A 19305-nucleotide genomic window follows, 5' to 3' on the forward strand; every position below is an offset into this window, starting at 1 on the left:
ATACGTTTCATAATAAAAACTGGCGTGCGTGGGCCACATTATTAGGATTTATCAAAATGTCGCACACAACATATACGCATGTTTTCATTGATAAATCACAGCCATATCATATTTGTGCGCTCGTGAACTAGCGCTACAACCCTGCCTGGAAAACCCCTTCCATTAACCTTTTATAGTAACAAAAATACCCCCATTTGGGGTATGATTTGGAAATGTTGCAACTGGGCCATAGCCATTTCTATAAGAAAGCAGAATAGCAAATTTGATCTAATTTCTGTATGAGTGTGGGCAGAATGTTTTAATCTTTTGCAGTGACTTAAAATAAAAAAATGCATGTTGCCTATAGCGAGTGCCAAACACTGGACTTATTCTGCAAGATTGATTGTCTATTGAACAAATATTGCACAACAATACTGTAGCCTACCCATACTATCATAGGCTATACCGGTCTATTTAGTTTTGAGCATGGTTGACTATTGAATGAGCGATGAATAAATGGTAGCCTAATATTTGTTGTGGAGTTGGAATAAACCAGTCATGTCAGAAAAGGAGAGACATGCACCGCAATATGATTATGATTTAGGTCTATATAATAAAAGTAAAATAAATAAATATATTAGGCGACATTCTGCTATATGACCTTATCAACGGCAAATGCAGCTTTTTGTCATTAGGCCTACGTTTTAATGTTTTTATTAGCCTATCACTATTATAATTCCTGTTCATCAAACACCTCGATTTCCCCCCCAAAAACGTGGTTTCTAAACAGTTTCCACTACAAGTTGTGCGTATGCACAGTCTGAGATTTGCATGGAGACATACACACTTTCCTGTCAAGTTCAAAATGTATAAATACCAACCTTTGAGCGAAACTGGCACACGCAAGGTTTAGAGTATTTTTTTGTACCTTTGATAAATGAGGTCCCAGGGTTGTTTAGATGAAAGCTATAATGCCAAATGTGTTGTTTTTTGTAATAAAGAAACAGGGAAGCACCAGTGACTCGGTCAATAAAATAAAAAAAGTCAAATGAGGCAGATGCTAAACTACAGGACTGTTTTGCTACACAGACTGGAATATGTTCTGGGATTCTTCCGATGACATTGAGGAGTACATCACATCAGTCACTGGCTTCATCAATAAGTGTGTCGATGACGGCGTCCCCACAGTGACTGTACGTACACACACCAACCAGAAGCCATGGATTACAGGCAAAACCCGCACTGAGCTAAAAGGTAGAATTGCCGCTTTCAAGGACTCTAACCTGGAAGCTTATAAGAAATCCTGCTATGCCCTCCGACGAACCATCAAACAGGCAAAGCATCAATACAGGACCAAGATTGAGTCGCACTATACCGGCTACAATGCTCGGCGGATGTGACAGGGCTTGCAAACTATTACAGACTACAAAGGGAAGCAGAGCCGCAAGCTGCCCAGTGACACGAGCCTACCAGACGAGCTAAATCACTTCTATACTCGCTTCAAGGCAATCAACAGTGAGGAATGCATGAGAGCATCAGCAGTTCTGGACGACTGTGTGATCATGCTCTCCATAGCTGATGTGAGTAAGACCTTTAAACAGGTCAACATTCACAAGGCTGCAGGGCCAGACGGATTACCAGGACGTGTACTCAGAGCATGCGCTGACCAACTGGCAAGTGTCGTCACTGACATTTTCAACCTCTCTCTGACTGAGTATGTAATACCAACATGTTTCAAGCAGACCACCATAGTCCCTGTGCCCAAGAACACTAAGGTAACCTGCCTAAATGACTACTGACCTGTAGCACTCACGTCTGTAGCCATGAAGTGCTTTGAAAGAATGTTCATGGCTCACATCAACACCATTATCCCAGAAACACTAGACCCACTCCAATTTGCATACCGCCCCAACAGATCCACAGATGATGCAATCTCTATTGCACTCCACACTGCCCTTTCCCACCTGGACAAAAGAAACAGCTACGTGAGAATGCTATTCATTGACTACAGCTCAGCGTTCAACACCATAATGCCCTCAAAGCTCATCACTAAGCTAAGGACCCTGGGACTAAACACCTCCCTCTGCAACTGGATCCTGGACTTCCTGACAGGCTGCCCCCAGGTGGTAAGGGTAGGTAACAACACATCCGCCACACATATCCTCAACAGGAGGGCCCCTCAGAGGTGTGTGCTCAGTCCCCTCCTGTACTCCCTGTTCACTCATGACTGCATGGCTAGGCACGACTCCAACACGATCATTAAGTTTGCAGATGACACAACAGTGGTAGGCCTGATCACCAACAACGAGACAGCCTATAGGAAGACCTGGCCGTGTAGTGCCAGGACAACAACCTCTCTCTCAACGTGATCAAGACAAAGGAGATGATTTTGGACTACAGGAAAAGGAGGACCAAGCACGCCCCCATTCTCATCGACGGGGCTGTAGTGGAGCATGTTGAGAGATTCAAGTTCCTTGGTGTCCACATCACCAACAAACTATCATGGTCCAAACACACCAAGACAGTCGTGAAGAGGGCATGACAAAGCCTATTCTCCCTTAGGAGACTGAAAAGATTTGCCATGGGTCCTCAGATCCTCAAAAAGTTATACAGCTGCACCATTGAGAGCATATGGACTGGTTGCATCACTGCCTGGTATGGCAACTGTTCGGCCTCCGACCGCAAGGCACTACAGAGGGTAGTGTGTACAGCCTAGTACATCACTGGGGCCAAGCTTCCTGCCATCCAGGACCTCTATACCAGGCAGTGTCAGAGGAAGGCATAAAAATCAAAGACTCCAGCCACCCTAGTCATAGACTGTTCCCTCTGCTACTGCACAGCAAGCGGTACCGGCGCGCCATGTCTAGGTCCAAAAGGCTTCTTAAGAGCTTCTACCCCCAATCCATAAGACTCCTGAACAGCTAATCAAATGGCTACCCAAACTATTTGCACTAAACATTCTGTTCTGTTGCATCAGCCTCATTGCTTTTAATTTTTTTTTTTTTTTATGCCAGTGGTTGTATTAATTTGGGATCTATCGCATCCCACAACTGTCCCAGACTAGGTTTGGAATATTTATTTCTTGCACAGAAGGACAAGTTGACCAATACAATAGGTCAACTTTTGTACTAGGGATGATAGTAGAATGACAGGCTGGTGCTTTTGTTGTTCGTTAGGCCTACTCATCTTGTTGGCTGATGAAAAGTAGGCTAAACGTGGACAGCTCTTCTAACATCTTCAATAGGCGCCTCAGAATTTGATAAGAGGGACTCGCGCAGTTGCGTCCCCGATATCCGTCTTCACTTGGAGCCTACTTCTTAGCTGGGATGCCTGTGAGAAGGACTCGATAACGTGGCATGCATTGGCTAATAAGAATTGAAATATCTGAGAGAGCCATGTGAGTGAGAGGTGCTTCGGAGCACGGCAGCCAGGATAAGGGAATAATTATTATATTCAGCTCAAGGGCACAAGGGCCACTTTGGCATGGATTTTTGAGGGGGCATTACGTCCACGCAAGGAGGACGCCGCCGGGAAATTCGAGACCTGGTGAGAATATCATCAAGTTCTTTTCAAATTGTGAATGACAGACTGATTAATGGCGTGCAGCCTGCACAAATCAGAGCTCATGCCTTTCATGCAACTTTTTTCAAATCATCATTAGTCGTATCATGCAGCCTTATTAAAAATCTAAACATATAGCCCAATGTTTGTAGAACAACTAAAGTTACATAAATACATCTAAATTAAGCATATAGGAGATTCTATTTCTTTGTTAACCGCTCAACACAGAATAGCCGCATGTCCGCTCTTCCTTGGAAATCGTTTGGAGAAAATATCCTTTATTTAATAAAGCTAAGCTCAATTGTATTCTTCATAATATAAAATAATGCCACAAAATTATAAAATGAACTAGTGTAGCCCACAGCCATATGGCTGAGCCATATCAGGGCCTAACAAGGACAACTCAGAGTATGCTATTCTGTTCTTCTGAATTAGACTACATTTTCTTCATATCATGTTTCTTTAGACCTGTCTAAAATAACAAAAATTGATTTATTGTGATGGTGTATGCTATATTATAGGGATTTCTTAGACTTTTTTAAAATGTAGATGTTCCAAAAGGTCTGCATCAGTGGCTTGTAGACTATGCGTGGAAGACAGAAGATGCCAAGAGTGTTTATTTTAATTAACGGTCAATTACCATGAGACCGGTCCGTGGAGTTTTATGAACATCAAGGCAGACACATGGTGAATTTGTATCCTATATCTTGTTGGTGTGAGAAGGTACATGTGGCTAAACCCCCATTCACACTCTGCCAAGCTGCAGGGAATGAGACATGTACAGTTAAGCAGTGGTCTCAGCTCACGTGGCACCTGTTCTCCCCTACTGTCAACAAAGTCCCTAAAGCCATTGATGGTGGAGGAGCACGGGAGGGAGAAGCGTTGGCACGGGATGTGAATGCCTTCTTCCCCGAATCCCAGAGGGAAAGGCTCTGGCCAGCTCTCTCGCTCCAGGATGTTTGCCAGACGTACCAGGTGTGTGTACTCGGGACTGTGCTGCAGCCTGATCTGCTCCGGACGCGTCTTTTTAAAGCTTGTGGTTGTGAACAGGCGGGTTCTCTCGTTGTTTGTAAGGCTGGATAGGAACTGCTGGTGATTGAGTGTGACAATTTTTTTTATTTTCACTGAGGGAGTTTTACCCCTCTTCAACCCACTACACCTTCCAGGGTTTTTGTACCTGGCCTTTCTTTCAGTCCCTCTAAAGAGCGAATGAGTTTGTCAAAGTGGTCAAGCCTCCGATGGGCCTTCGAGTGCATACACGTAGCCTACAGTTCTTCATTCCCGCCACCGCCAGAGAGAAGACAGGGAAGAAACCAATACAAACCTACCTCTAGGCTGCTATACATATTTATTTAGTTTGTCATTCTATCGTTTTTCATGGAACTTGTGGTAATTAAATGTAATTGACAGAAATAGTTTTTCCAGCTCTGTGTATTCTCAAATTCAAAAAAGATGAGGGAGCCCTGCTCCCCCATGCTCCGGCAGCACTACACCCCTGACAGTACAGCACAGTACAGTAGTGTTCAGTACAGTAGAGATTAGTACAGTAAAGTAGAGTTCTGTACCGTAGAGTATACTTCAGTACCACAGGAGGTTGGTGGCACCTTAATTAGGTTGTGGTAATGGTTTTGAGTGAAATAAGTGGAATGGTATCAAATACACCAAACACATGGTTTCCATGCGTTTGATGCCATTCCATTTGCTCCATTCCAGCCATTATTATCAGCCGTCCACACCTCAGCAGCCTCCACTGTTCAGTACAGTACTGACCTATAATCTACTTTTATTTACTATACTGTGCTGTCTGAGGGAGAGAGAGGGAGGGAGGGCTTGTCCAGACTGTTTTTACGCTCTTGCTTCGACCACCACATGACAGAAAGGGAAAGAAAACAATTATTAGCTGAATATAACAGTATGCCAGTGGAAGGGAGGAAAGTAGCAAGTGACCTATGATGAATCCCCATTGTAGACAATTGTTGCAGTCATTCTGTTACAGATTTTTTGGGTCATTCTGTTATGACTTAATAAATCATAAACCAAATTGTTATCAGTAAAAACACTAAATAATTGGTAGGTCTGCCTTAACTTGTTAATTCTGTGAACTTTCATTATCCTCCCTCCTCATGAGGGAGAGAAATTTGAAAATAAATGTTTGGTAACAGAATGACAAGACACCAGGCAATATTTCATAAACTAACAGAAGGCACATTTCTGGTAAAGTAAATATAAGTGTTGATATTAGTTGGCAGGGGTGTTTACTTCAACATGATTGTGTTTTGATGTATTTCTAATACTTAAGACTTTTTCTGCTAGATGTTTTTGGAAACACCTTTTCCATCTGTTTGATCAGAAATCAAAGCCTTTGCTTACATTTTATGATGGAAAATGGTTGAAAAACGTATAAGGTGCATTCGGAAAGTATTCAGACCCCTTCACTTCTTGCACATTTTGTTACATTACAGCCTTATTCTAAAATGGATTAACTAAAAAAATTCTCAATCTACACACAATACCCTATAATGACAAAGCGAAAACAGGTTTTTAGAAATGTTTGCACATTTATAAAAAATTAAAACAGAAATACCTTATTTACATAAGTATTCAGACCCTTTGCTATGAGACTCGAAATTGAGCACAGGTGCATCCTGTTTCCATTTATCATCCTTGAGATGTTTCTACAACTTGGAGTCCACCTGTGGTAAATTCAATTGATTGGACATGATTTGGAAAGACCTGTCTACATAAGGTCCCACAGTTGACAGTGCATGTCAGAGCAAAAACCAAGGAAGAGCTCCAAGACAGGATTGTGTCGAAGCACAGATCTGGGGAAGGGAACCAAAACATTTCTGCAGCATTGAAGGTCCCGAAGTGGCCTCCATCATTCTTTAATGGAAGAAGTTTGGAAACCACAAAAACACTTCCTAGAGCTGGCCGCCCAGCCAAAATGAGCAATCAGGGGAGAAAGGGCTTGGTCAGGGAGGTAACCAAGAACCTGATGGTCACTCTGACAGAGCTCCAGAGTTCCTCTGTGGAGTTGTGAGAACCTTCCAGAAGGACAACCATCTCTGCAGCACTCCACCAATCAAGCCTTTATGGTAGAGTGGCCAGGCGGAAGCCACTCCTCAGTAAAAGGCACATGACAGCCCACTTGGAGTTTGCAAAAAGGCACCTAAAGAACTCTCAGACCATGAGAAACAAGATTCTCTGGTCTGATGAAACCAAGATTGAACTCTTTGACCTGAATGCCAAGAGTGGAGACTGCTATAGCAGCAAAGGGGGGACCACCTCCATACTAATACCCATGATTTTGGAATGAGATGTTCAACGAGCAAGTGTCCACACACTTTTGGTCATGTAGTGTACATGGAAATACTCAACTGTACACTATAAATTCCTGTTGTCCTATTCTGAGAGTGCGGGTTGAATATCTTTTGCGACTCTGTCTCTATAAAGCCCACTCTCTCCCTCTGCAGTACTTTTTAAACAGCTCTGATGTAACTGAAGCCTTAGTTAATGCCCCACACTCTCACCACACACACACCACTCTCTCTCTATGGCAGGGCCTGTGTAGCCTACAAACACACACGCAATCACAGTGCATCCCACAGCGAGTTTTAAAATTCAACAACTCTCACCTGCACAGCTGATAATACTCAATACAGGCCTGCTTGGACAAAGTCTCCATGACAACGGACAAAAGGGGACAATGTGTGAAATTCCCTGACTAAGCGAGAGAAGAGGCATTACGCACTGAACGAGTGATGAGAGTCTTACTGGAATACCAATGAAGTTACTGTATTATGTAGAGGTCGACCGATTATGATTTTTCAACGCCGATACCAATTATTGGAGGGCCAAAAAAAGCGGATACCGATCGGCCAATTTTTTTTATTTATTTGTAATAATGACAATTACAACAATACTGAATGAACACTTATTTTAACTTAATATAATACATCAATAAAATCAATTTAGCCTCAAATAAATAATGAAACATGTTCAATTTGGTTTAAATAATGCAAAAACAAAGTGTTGGAGAAGAAAGTAAAAGTGCAATATGTGCCATGTAAGAAAGCTAACGTTTAAGTTCCTTGCTCAGAACATGAGAACATATGAAAGCTGGTGGTTCCTTTTAACACGAGTCTTCAATATTCCCAGGTAAGAAGTTTTAGATTGTGGTTATTATAGGAATTATAGGACTATTTCTCACTATATGATTTGTATTTCATATAACTTTGACTATTGGATGTTCTTACAGGCACTTTAGTATTGCCAGTGTAACAGTATAGCTTCCGTCCCTCTCCTCGCTCCTACCTGGGCTCGAACCAGGAACACATCGACAACAGCCACCCTCGAAGCAGCGTTACCCATGCAGAGCAAGGGGAACAACTACTCCAAGTCTCAGAGCGAGTGACGTTTGAAACGCTATTAGCGCGCACCCCGCTAACTAGCTAGCCATTTCACATCGGCTACACCAGTCTAATCTTGGGAGTTGATAGGCTTGAAGTCATAAACAGCGCAATGCTTGAAGCATTGCGAAGAGCTGCTGGCAAAACGCACGAAAGTGCTGTTTGAATGAATGCTTACGAGCCTGCTGGTGCCTACCACCGCTCAGTCAGACTGCTCTATCAAATCGTAGACTTAATTATAACATAATTACACACAGAAATACGAGCCTTAGGTCATTAATATGGTCGAATCCGGAAACTATCATCTCGAAAACAAAACGTTTTTTCTTTCAGTGAAATACGGAACCGTTCCGTATTTTATCTAACGGGTGGCATCCATAAGTCTAAATATTGGTGTTACATTGCACAACCTTCAATGTTATGTCATAATTACGTAAAATTCTGGCAAATTAGTTCGCAACGAGCCAGGCGGCCCAAACTGTTGCATATACCCTGACTCTGCGTGCAATAAACGCAAGAGAAGTGACACAATTTCACCTGGTTAATATTGCCTGCTAACCTGGATTTAATTTAGCTAAATATGCAAGTTAAAAATATCTACTTCTGTGTATTGATTTTAAGAAAGGCATTGATGTTTATGGTTAGGTACAGTCATGCAACGCTTGTGCTTTTTTCCGCAAATGCGCTTTTGTTAAATCATCCCCGTTTGGCGAAGTTGGCTGTCTTTGTTAGGAAGAAATAGTCTTTACACGGATCGCAACGAGCCAGGCGGCCCAAACTGCTGCATATACCCTGACTCTGTTGCAAGAGGTGACACATTTTCCCTAGTTAAAAGAAATTCATGATAGCAGGCAATATTAACTAAATATGCAGGTTTAAAAATATATACTTGTGTATTGATTTTAAGAAAGACATTGATGTTTATGGTTAGGTACACGTTGGAGCAATAACAGTCCTTTTTCGCGAATGCGCACCGCATCGATTATATGCAACGCAGGACAGGCTAGATAAACTAGTAATATCATCAACCATGTGTAGTTAACTAGTGATTATGATTGATTAATTGTTTTTTATAAGATAAGTTTAATGCTAGCTAGCAACTTACCTTGGCTTCTTACTGCATTTGCGTAACAGGCAGGCTCCTCGTGGAGTGCAATGTAAAGCAGGTGGTTAAAGCGTTGGACTAGTTAACCATAAGGTTGCAAGATTGAATAACCAAGCTGACAAGGTAAAAGGTCGTTCTGCCCCTGAACTAGGGAGTTAACCCACCGTTCCTAGGCCGTCATTGAAAATAAGAATGTGTTTAACTGACTTGCCTAGTTAAATAAAAGGTGTAATATATATATATATATATATATATCAAAAAAATATTAATAAATAAACCAAAAAAATAACCAAGGTTATGTTCCACCAGGAAAAGGCCAACACAGCATGGGATACAATTAAGTATGGGGGGGAATACAAATTGAGGAAGTGGCAGAAACCAAACTACTAGGAGTGCAGCTAGACAACTGCTTACTATGGTCGTCTCAAATAACTCATCTATGTAAAAAAAATATTAAAACTGCATGCATGATCAGAAGGATAGCTAAATATTTACCGGGACAGATTCTTAAGCAAATAACCCAAGCATTAATTGGGAGTCAGGTGAACTACTGTTCTGTGGTCTGGGGAAATGCATCAGCAAGTTAAATTAGGAGGCTGCAGATTGCACAGAACAAAGCAGCAAGGATTGTTTTAAGGTGGCGATATGGTTCTTCTGTTGTAGTCATGTTCAATGCTCTTGGTTGGTCATCAATCAACAAGATAAAAAATGCTTATTTTATTTCATAATATACACCATTTAAAACGGCCAAACTATTCACAATGGTATTCAGTTGGTAAGAGACAGACATTCAGTAAATACTAGGAATAGATTGTCCACCATCTATGTGTTATCCAGACAGAAAAGAGAAATAGCAAAATAACATTTTGATTTAGAGCAATAAAGAAATGTAACAATTTATCTGAGCAAACCAGAAACCTTCCAATATATAAGTTCAAACAATACTTTAAAACCCATTTAAATATAATACATAGGAAAGTTGTGCTGGACTATGGTAGATGAAGAATCAATCTATCGTTTTAGACTGTTAGAGTATTTATCTGGTCAATATGTTAGTGTATCATGTCTGTTTGTAACAGTGTGTTATGTGAAAATGTGATCATATTATAAATTGTATTTTAATGTTGAAGGACTCTTGGAAGATTAGTCCAAATGAGGACTAAAATAGATCCTAATAAAATCAAATAAAGTCAATCAATGACAATTTTCACAAAGTGTGGCAATGGATGGGAGCATTCAAACAAAACTGTTTATAGCAGTGGTTTCCCAAAACGTTTTGTTCTGTTACCCATCAGTTTTCCTAATATACACCAAGTAAAACACAACTCTTTGTAAGACAGAAAACGATGCCTATTTCTACCCAGAATCGAACCCAGAACGACAGCATAATTTGGCCTGACATCCCTGGTCTGTACTATCACCAGCTTTTATGTACTTACACTAATTACGCTAGCGGAATTGCATTATGGATCCCTGATCTGTACAACACAGAAATGCATAATAATGGATGTGAATGTCACTCTCTTCATAGTGATGTATCCTGAATACTCTAGGTACACAAAGGCAGAAATAAGCATATATGGGTATTATTCTACACACTGGCTATTATTCTAATGAGCTCCACCCCCAAACAAGACCACATTTGGTTGTTCCGGACCAAATCTGAACCAGTCATGGACTTTGTTTCACAAGTTTGGACAGCACAGTACAGCACATGGAGTAAAGTACAGTACATCACAGAAGAGTTCAGTATAGTACATTATACGACGGGTGGGTCTAATCCTGAATGCTGATTGATTAACTGCATTCCAACCAGTGTATATCTAGACATTATCTCACATTTCTTTTAGACTAACATTTAGTTTTCAACAGCGGAGATTTGTATAAACCTTGCTGTCTGTCTCTCCCACATTTGCAACATCGTTTCAATATTCAAATTTGACCTCCAGCTGTCTCAAAGTAATCAACGAGTCGGGATGAGACAGACAGTCAGCGTTTCTCAGCCAGTCAAAATCATGAATCAGCTCTAGAAAACAGCTTAAACAAACGCAAATGCAGCTACTTTGCTATTATTCTGCCTGCACTTTTTGACGTGACTAAGTTAGCCGTAGATGAATATGTTGGTAACCTCGACTTTGTCTTGGGCCTAACAACGCCCGTGCCAGTACTGTATATCCTCCAAACACCAGCTTCTCGGGTATTATCACTTAAGTAGAGTACAGTACAGTACATTATACGGTGCTCTACTGTATTTGGACTGAACTCTACTTTTCTTTACTGTGCTGTCCAAACTTGTGAAACATAGACATCTACGATTGGTCCAGATTTGCACCATTCACCAATCATGGACGTTTACATTTGGGCCAAATCAAGGCCAGTCCGGACAACAACAAAAACAAAAAAGAAATCGATGTCTGTAGACGTTGAAATCAAGGCCAGTCTGGACCAAAAAACTGTGTCTGTTGTTGTTGAAATCAAGGCAAGGGTAGACTGACCAAATGTCAACAACTTTTCAATGTCCATGGATGTCCGGTGTTGGTCCGTGCTGGTTACAGTAAATGGAAATAGAGAAGGCTCATGGGTAGGTGTCAGTAAGGGAGAGTTAACATTAACTGGAGCGAGATGAGAGAGGCAGAGAGAGAGGGAGGGAGGGGTTGTCTAGACTGTTTTCACACTCTCGCTTTGACCACCAGACTAATTGGAAGGTCTACCTTTTACTTGTTACTTCTGTGAACTTTCATTATCCTCCTCACGAGGGAGAGAAGTTAGAAAATATCTTAAAGATATGTGGGTTTTTGATAATGGAATTACAAGGCACAAGACAATGTTTCTTAAACTTACAGAAGGCAAATAATTTCTCCAAAACCAAATAAGTGTTACTGGTGATATTAGTTGGCAGGGGTCTTAACTTCAACACTGTGTTTTAATGTAGTATTTCTAGTAACTTTTGAGACTTTTTCTAGTTGACGTTTTCTTAAGACTCCTCTTCCATTTATTTGAGCAGAAATCAAAGCCATTATTTATGTCAAATTTTTAAGATGGAAAATGGTTGAAAAATGTGCCTGCCTTCATTTCCCCAAAATATAGACTCTTAGCTTTTGTTTGACACCCATTTTGATATGCTCCTATGAACTTTCCATGTTGGTGCTCATGGGGATTTTTACATGGAAATGACCCTAGTTAACTCGTTTTTTTATGCATACACATAAAGTAAATCTTCCAATACAGCTTGCTTTCATGCAATTATTCATTTAACCTACTCTTTCTCCTATGCCAGTATCTATGTGTATCATGCGTCCAAAACATAATCAGTATTCATGGTATTCTTATGGCAGGATAAAAATGTATTGACTGTAAAACAGAACAACTGAAAAGGCTACACAGATTGATTTGGTTGAATCCCATTAAAAAAACGTTACTTAGAACTCAACTTCATATGCACCACATACGCTTGACATTCTACATATTGCTCTTGTAGCCGCGATGGTCCAGTGAACTACGCTTGTGTGATGAGTAATGTTGCCTTAGGCTTAAAAACCCTTACAATAACTTCCATTAGCTCATTAGGTTACCACAGTCTTGGAGTCTGGTAGATCTGAAGACACAGGTTCGACACCTTGTCATTTGCCACTCTCTTAGCGCAACAACACTTTTTCCCGCATTAACTCAGACATCGAGTGGGGAAGACAGACGCGAGTCAGAGATTCCACAGCAATCTTATCTGAACAGGCCTATGTTTGATAACTGTCTGATTTATTGGGGAGTTAAAAGTAGAGGTCGACCGATTAATCGGAATGGCCGATTAATTAGGGCCGATTTCAAGTTTTTATAACAATCGGTAATCGATATTTTTGGACACCGACTTGCCTATATATATATTTTTTATATATATTTTTTTTACACCTTTATTTAACTAGGCAAGTCATATTAAAAACACATTCTTATTTTCAATGACGGGAACGGGGGTTAAGTGCCTTGTTCAGGGGCAGAACAACAGATTTTTACCTTGTCACCTCGGGGATTCGTTTTTGCAACCTTCCGGTTACTAGTCCAACGCTCTAACCACCTGCCTTACATTGCACTCCACACGAGGAGCCTGCGTGGCAGGCTGACTACCTGTTACGCGATTGCAGCAAGAAGCCAAGGTAAGTTGCTAGCTATCGTTAAACGCATCTTATAAAAAACGATCAATCTTAACATAATCACTAGTTAAACTAGTAATATCATCAACCATGTGTAGTTATCTAACGTGTCCTGCGTTGCATATAATCGATGCGGTGCCTGTTAATTTCTCATCGAATCACAGCCTACTTCGACAAACGGGTGGTGATTTAACATGCGCATTTGCAAAAAAAGCACTGTCGTTGCACCAATGTACCTAACCATAAACATCAATGCCTTTCTTTAAAATCAATACACAAGTATATATTTTTTAAACCTGCATATTTAGTTAATATTGCCTGCTAACATGAATTTCTTATAACTAGGGAAGTGACGTTGTGTCACCCCTCTTGCGTTCCGTGCAAGCAGTCAGGGTATATACAGCAGTTTGGGCCGCCTGGCTCATTGCGAACTGTGTGAAGTCCATTTATTCCTAACAAAGGCCGTAATTAATTTGCCAGAATTATACATAATTATGACATAACATTGAAGGTTGTGCAATATAACAGCATTATTTAGACTTAGGTGGCACCCGTTAGATAAAATACGGAACGGTTCCGTATTTCACTGAAAGAAAAAACGTTTTGTTTTTGAGATTATAGTTTCCGGATTCGACCATATTAATGACCTAAGGCTCGTATTTCTGTGTGTTATTATGTTATAATTAAGTCTATGATTTGATATTTGATAGAGCAGTCTGACTGAGCGATGGTAGGCAGCAGCAGGCTCGTAAGCATTCATTCAAACAGCACCTTCGTGCGTTTGCCAGCAGCTCTTCGCAATTCTTCAAGCATTGCACTGTTTATGACTTCAACCCCCGAGATTAGGCTGGTGTAACCGATGTGAAATGGCTAGCTAGTTAGCGGGGTGCACGCTAATAGCGTTTCAAACATCACTCGCTCTGAGACTTGGGAGTGGTTGTTCCCCTTGCTCTACATGAGTAACGCTGCTTCGAGGGTGGCTGTTGTCGATGTGTTCCTGGTTCGAGCCCAGGTAGGAGCGAGGAGAGGGACGGAAGCTATACTGTTACACTGGCAATACTAAAGTACCTATAAGAACATCCAATAGTCAAAGGTATATGAAATACAAATCATATAGTGAGAAATAGTCCTATAATAACTACAACCTAAAACTTTTCACCTGGGAATATTGAAGACTCATGTTAAAAGGAACCACCAGCTTTCATATGTTCTCATGTTCTGAGCAAGGAACTTAAACGTTAGCTTTCTTACATGGCACATATTGCACTTTTACTTTCTTCTCCAACACTTTGTTTTTGCATTATTTAAACCAAATTGGTTTAACACATGTTTCATTATTTATTTGAGGCTAAATTGATAGTATTTATGTATTATATTAAGTTAAAATAAGTCTTCATTCAGTATTGTTGTAATTGTCATTATTACAAATAAATAAATCGGCATCGGCCTTTTAGGCCCTCCAATAATCGGTATCGGCGTTGAAAAATCATAATCGGTCGACCTCTAGTTAAAAGGATTGCCAGAGGACTTTAGAGAGGATCCCAGTGGGATAAACCATTCCACTTGAACTGTCAGATGTGAAATACGCCGCCCAGCCACCACCAGCCCCCAATGACGAAGTAAAGGGTGACTGCACTTCCTGATTTGGCCTCGTTTTGAAGATTGCTCATTGAGAAATGCCATGACTGAAGCCAAACGTGAGTTGCCTTGGGGGTGTGGTTTGATGTAGGTGTGTTTTGTTTGCATATCGTACCCTGGCAGGTACTGTTGTGTGGCCTTCCTGAGTCAAAATAGCCATTTCCTCAAATTAGTCACTTCCTCAAATAGTCAGAATTAATCGAAGATAAATCAAGAAATCTGTAATTATTTTAGATGTTTTGCCAAAGAGGTCTTTGTCACACAATTTTACATCTAACTAAGGTGTTTTGGTGCAGTATTTCTCAAGTACAAAACATGGATGAAAAATTTGTCTGTGCACTGCATACAGTCTGTCGAGTCAGGAAAGTCTGGCTGCATGCTCATGACTGATTTACATTTTAGTCATTTAGCAGACGCTCTTATCCAGAGTGACTTATGAGCAATTAGGGTTAAGTGCCTTGCTCAATGTCACATCGACAGAGTTGGGTTTTTTCACCTAGCCAGCTCTGGGATTCAAACCAGTAACATTTTGGTTACTGGCCCAATGCTCTTAACCGTTAGGCTACTTCGCGACCCGATTTCTGAGAACAATAACATGTCTGCAACTTCATCATCTGCAAGCTGTCAAACTATTGTAAATAAAAGCACAAGCTACACCAGGTGTTGGCAACAGTTGGGATACAAGTGTGCTCCCATTGAAGACCATGCTACAATTAACCCTGCAGCCTGTTATAGTTAACCCGTGAGAAATACAAGAGGGACATTTAACTTCCACCACTTTCGGTTGAATTTTAAACAACTGGTAAAATCCTAGAACCTTCGCTACAGTGTATAATGGTAGCTAAGATACACCTGCTCATCAAACATCCCATTCTAAAATCATGGGCATTAATATAGAGTTGGTCCCCCCTTTGCTGCTATAACAGCTTCCACTCTCCTGGGAAGGATTTTCACTAGATGTTGGAACATTTCTGTGGGGACTACCATTCAGCCATAAGAGCATTAGTGAGGTTGGGCACAGATGTTGGGCGATTAGGTCTGGCTCTCAGTTGGCATTCCAATTCTTCCAATGTGGTTGAGATCAGGGCTCTGTGCAGGTCAGGCAAGTTCTTCCACACCGATCTCAATAAAACATTTCTGCATGGACCTCGCTTTGTGCACGGGGGCATTGTCATGCTGAAACAGGAAACGGCCTTCCCCAAACTGTTGATACAGAGTTGGAAGCACAGAATCGTCTATCATTGTATGTTGTAGCGTTAAGATTTCCCTTCACTGGATCTAAGGGGCCAAGCCTGAACCATGAAAAACAGTGCCAGACATTATTCCTCCTCCACCAAACAGTTGGCACTAAGCATTCGGGCAGGTAGCGTTCTCCTGGCATCTGCCAAACCCAGATTCGTCCATTGGACTGCCAGATGGTGTAGCGTGATTCATCACTCCAGAGAACGCGTTTCCACTGCTCCAGAGTCCGATGGCAGTGAGCGTTACACCACACCAGCCGACGCTTGGCATTGCACAAAGTGATCTTAGGCTTGTGTGCATCTGCTCGGCGATGGAAACCCATTTCATGAGTTCTTGTGCTGACGTTGCTTCCAGAGGCAGTTTGGAACTCGGTAGTGAGTGTTGCAAACGAGGACAGACTATTTTTACGTGGTATGCACTTCATCACTAGACGTTTCCACTTCATAATAACAGCACTTACAGTTGACTGGGGCAGCTCTAGCAGGGCAGAAATTTGACACACTGACTTGTTGGAAAGGTGGCATCCTATGACGGTACCATGTTGAAAGTCACTGAGTTCCTCAGTATGGGCCATTCTACTGCCAATGTTTGGTGGCTAGCTAGCTAGTTAAAATGGGCAGTTTCCGAAATTAGCCATGGATGGAGATAGGATTTGGACTTTTGGTTTTACTTCATTCTTTGTACTGGCCAGTGACGTACATCAGGGCTTTCGGAATTCACTTCTTCAGGGTCTGAAGCAGCACTGCTGGTTTCTTTTTCTCTTCCTGGTTGTTAATTGATGGTTTATGTATATTTGATAAATATAAAGAATTTGATGTATAGCATTTACTTTTACTCAAGTATGACAATTGAGTACTTTTTCCACCACTGTACTTAAGTACATTTCAAATCTGATACTTTTAGACTTTTACTCAAGTAGTATTTTACTGGGTTACTTTCAATTGAGTCATTTTATATTAAGGTATCCAGTGGTGTAAAGTACTTAAGTAAAAATACTTTAAAGTACTACTTAAGTATATTTTAAACCAAATACTTTGACTTTTACTCAAGTATAATTTTACTGGGAGACTTAACTTTGACTTGAGTCATTTTGTATTAAACCATCTTTACTTTTACTCAAGTACGACACTTGAGTACTTTTCCCACCACTGCACATATGAATGCTGGGCGCCATATCATGCATGTAATGCAACGCTAGATGAGATGATCTGAGGTCACGCGGTTCGACAGGGAAATGTCGTTACATTTTCAGCCCACAGGTGGCACGACCTGACGCGAACATCCCCCATAGGATTCCCTCACGACCGCGGGAGGCTCGCTTCCACGCTGCAGCGGAGCGGCAGGGGCTATCCTTTCCCTGCTACACCGGCCGCCCACTCACGAACTGGCATGACACGCAACACACATGCAGCTAAAACGCTGCTATAGATGGCAAATAGAAACAAAATGTCCACATTTTGATCATTACATGTTTAAATGTCCACGATAAGATTACACACAGGCACAGCAGCTCCCCAGTCCGTTGTGAATAAGACAATCATTGATAGCCTACTTATAACTTAATACAATATTGCCTAAGCTTTTAGGATACTATTAGGCTTCTTCAATCTGAGCTGTTACTTTTGGCATCATTTTATTGCACCTCAAGCATACATAGCCAAATCATTTATTTCCATAGAAAGCTGCCAGACACCCTTGGGAAAAAAACACGGACCTCTGTTATCAGAAAAACGTATTTCACCTGAGAAAAATCGTCTCAAGTAGACTATAGCTAGCTTTCTCTGCAAAGGACAGCGTTCTTAAAATAACTATGTCACCCAAATGTATAGGTGTGAATACATTTTTTTCCCACAGGTAAAACAGTAAGGTGATAACTAAGTCTGGCTATGTAACGTTATGCCATTTCCAATTTTTAGACTACTCCAATATTAAAGGCTACCATGGTTATTGCTTATTGGTCAAACACTGAATCATCTATAGCTCCTTGGAGGTAGCCTACAATATATAACAATCACATCAAATAAATATGAAATGTAACATTAATGGTATAAACATAACGTGTATGTCTTCTTACCTCTGACACAGAGAAGGGACATCTCTGAAAGTAGCTCTGAGCGTCCCCGGCTGTCCTCTACCGGCCGCCTGTTCTTCACTGTTTCGCTTGGCTACAGTTACCTCCCCGGTGTAGGCTACATATGTAGACTGCATCAAAACAAAGGCTAAATATCGCAGTAGCAGATACAAAAACGATTCGAGGACATATTACAACGAACCCGTCCGTTTTTCAGGGATATAGCTATTTGTTTTGCTGTTGAAGCGCTCCCCTCACTACGCTGCATCTCTCGCGCTCTCTGCATAGCTCTCTCCACCGCTCTCGCGAGGACACCTCCGTGACGTCAGTTAATGTGACGCGTGGCAGCAGGTAGGGGGGCACGAGATATCAATTCAATTCAAGGGGCTTTATTGGCATGGGAAACGTGTTAACGTTGCCAAAGCAAGTGAGGTAGATAATATACAACAGTGAAATGAACAATAAAAATGAACAGTAAACATTAACAGTAAACATGCTTGAGGTACAGAAGTTTCAAAAGAATAAAGACATTACAAATGTCATATTATGTATATATGCAGTGTTTTAACAATGTACAAATGGTTAAAGTACACAAGGGAAAATAAATAAGCATAAACATGGGTTGTATTTACAATGGTGTTTGTTCTTCACTGGTTGCCCTTTTCTTGTGGCAACAGGTCACAAATCTTGCTGCAGATATGTCTATATGCTCCTGTTCACTATCACGCGGGAAAATGCAGCGTGCCGCTTAGGCCGCCCAGAGTGCCTCGCCTGCTGCAAGCATGTTCGATTGTGCGTCAAGGATTCAGTGTAGCAAGTTTGTATGAAGGGCTGGTTATTAAACGGGTAAATAGTAATATGCTCTAAAACGCTCTGGTGACAAGAAAGCTTTGCTGCCCTGTTTCCAATCGTCCACATGGCTGGGAGAACCTATTCAAGTAAGTAAATACACCAGTTACCTAACTTCACATTAGCTAGCTATCTTGATGTATTTATCGCTGTAATTTTTCTTTACTCCAAATGCATTTGTAGGTAGCTAGCTAACAGCCATGGATGAGGGTGAAGGAATTAGGCTTTTCTGGATAGGGCAGGTATTTCCGTATAGTTCCAGTCCCTAGAAGTGAGGATGGATAGAATAGTGACAGTGTGGTCTAATTT

At 41.2% G+C, this 19305-nt stretch overlaps 1 protein-coding gene across 1 annotated transcript in view; it reads right to left on the reverse strand.

Moving 5' to 3' along the window:
* Positions 1-18425, reverse strand: part of LOC115169417 (protein unc-13 homolog A-like) — a 96057-nt gene extending 77632 nt beyond the window's left edge. Inside the window, exon 1 of the mRNA XM_029725001.1 lies at positions 18151-18425. Within this exon, the coding sequence (XP_029580861.1) occupies positions 18151-18172 (22 nt within the window). The 5' untranslated portion in view covers positions 18173-18425. The remainder of the gene's footprint in view (positions 1-18150) is intronic.
* Positions 18426-19305: the final 880 nt, after the last annotated feature.

Source organism: Salmo trutta, chromosome 31, assembly GCF_901001165.1.
Source record: "Salmo trutta chromosome 31, fSalTru1.1, whole genome shotgun sequence".
NCBI lineage: Eukaryota > Metazoa > Chordata > Actinopteri > Salmoniformes > Salmonidae > Salmo > Salmo trutta.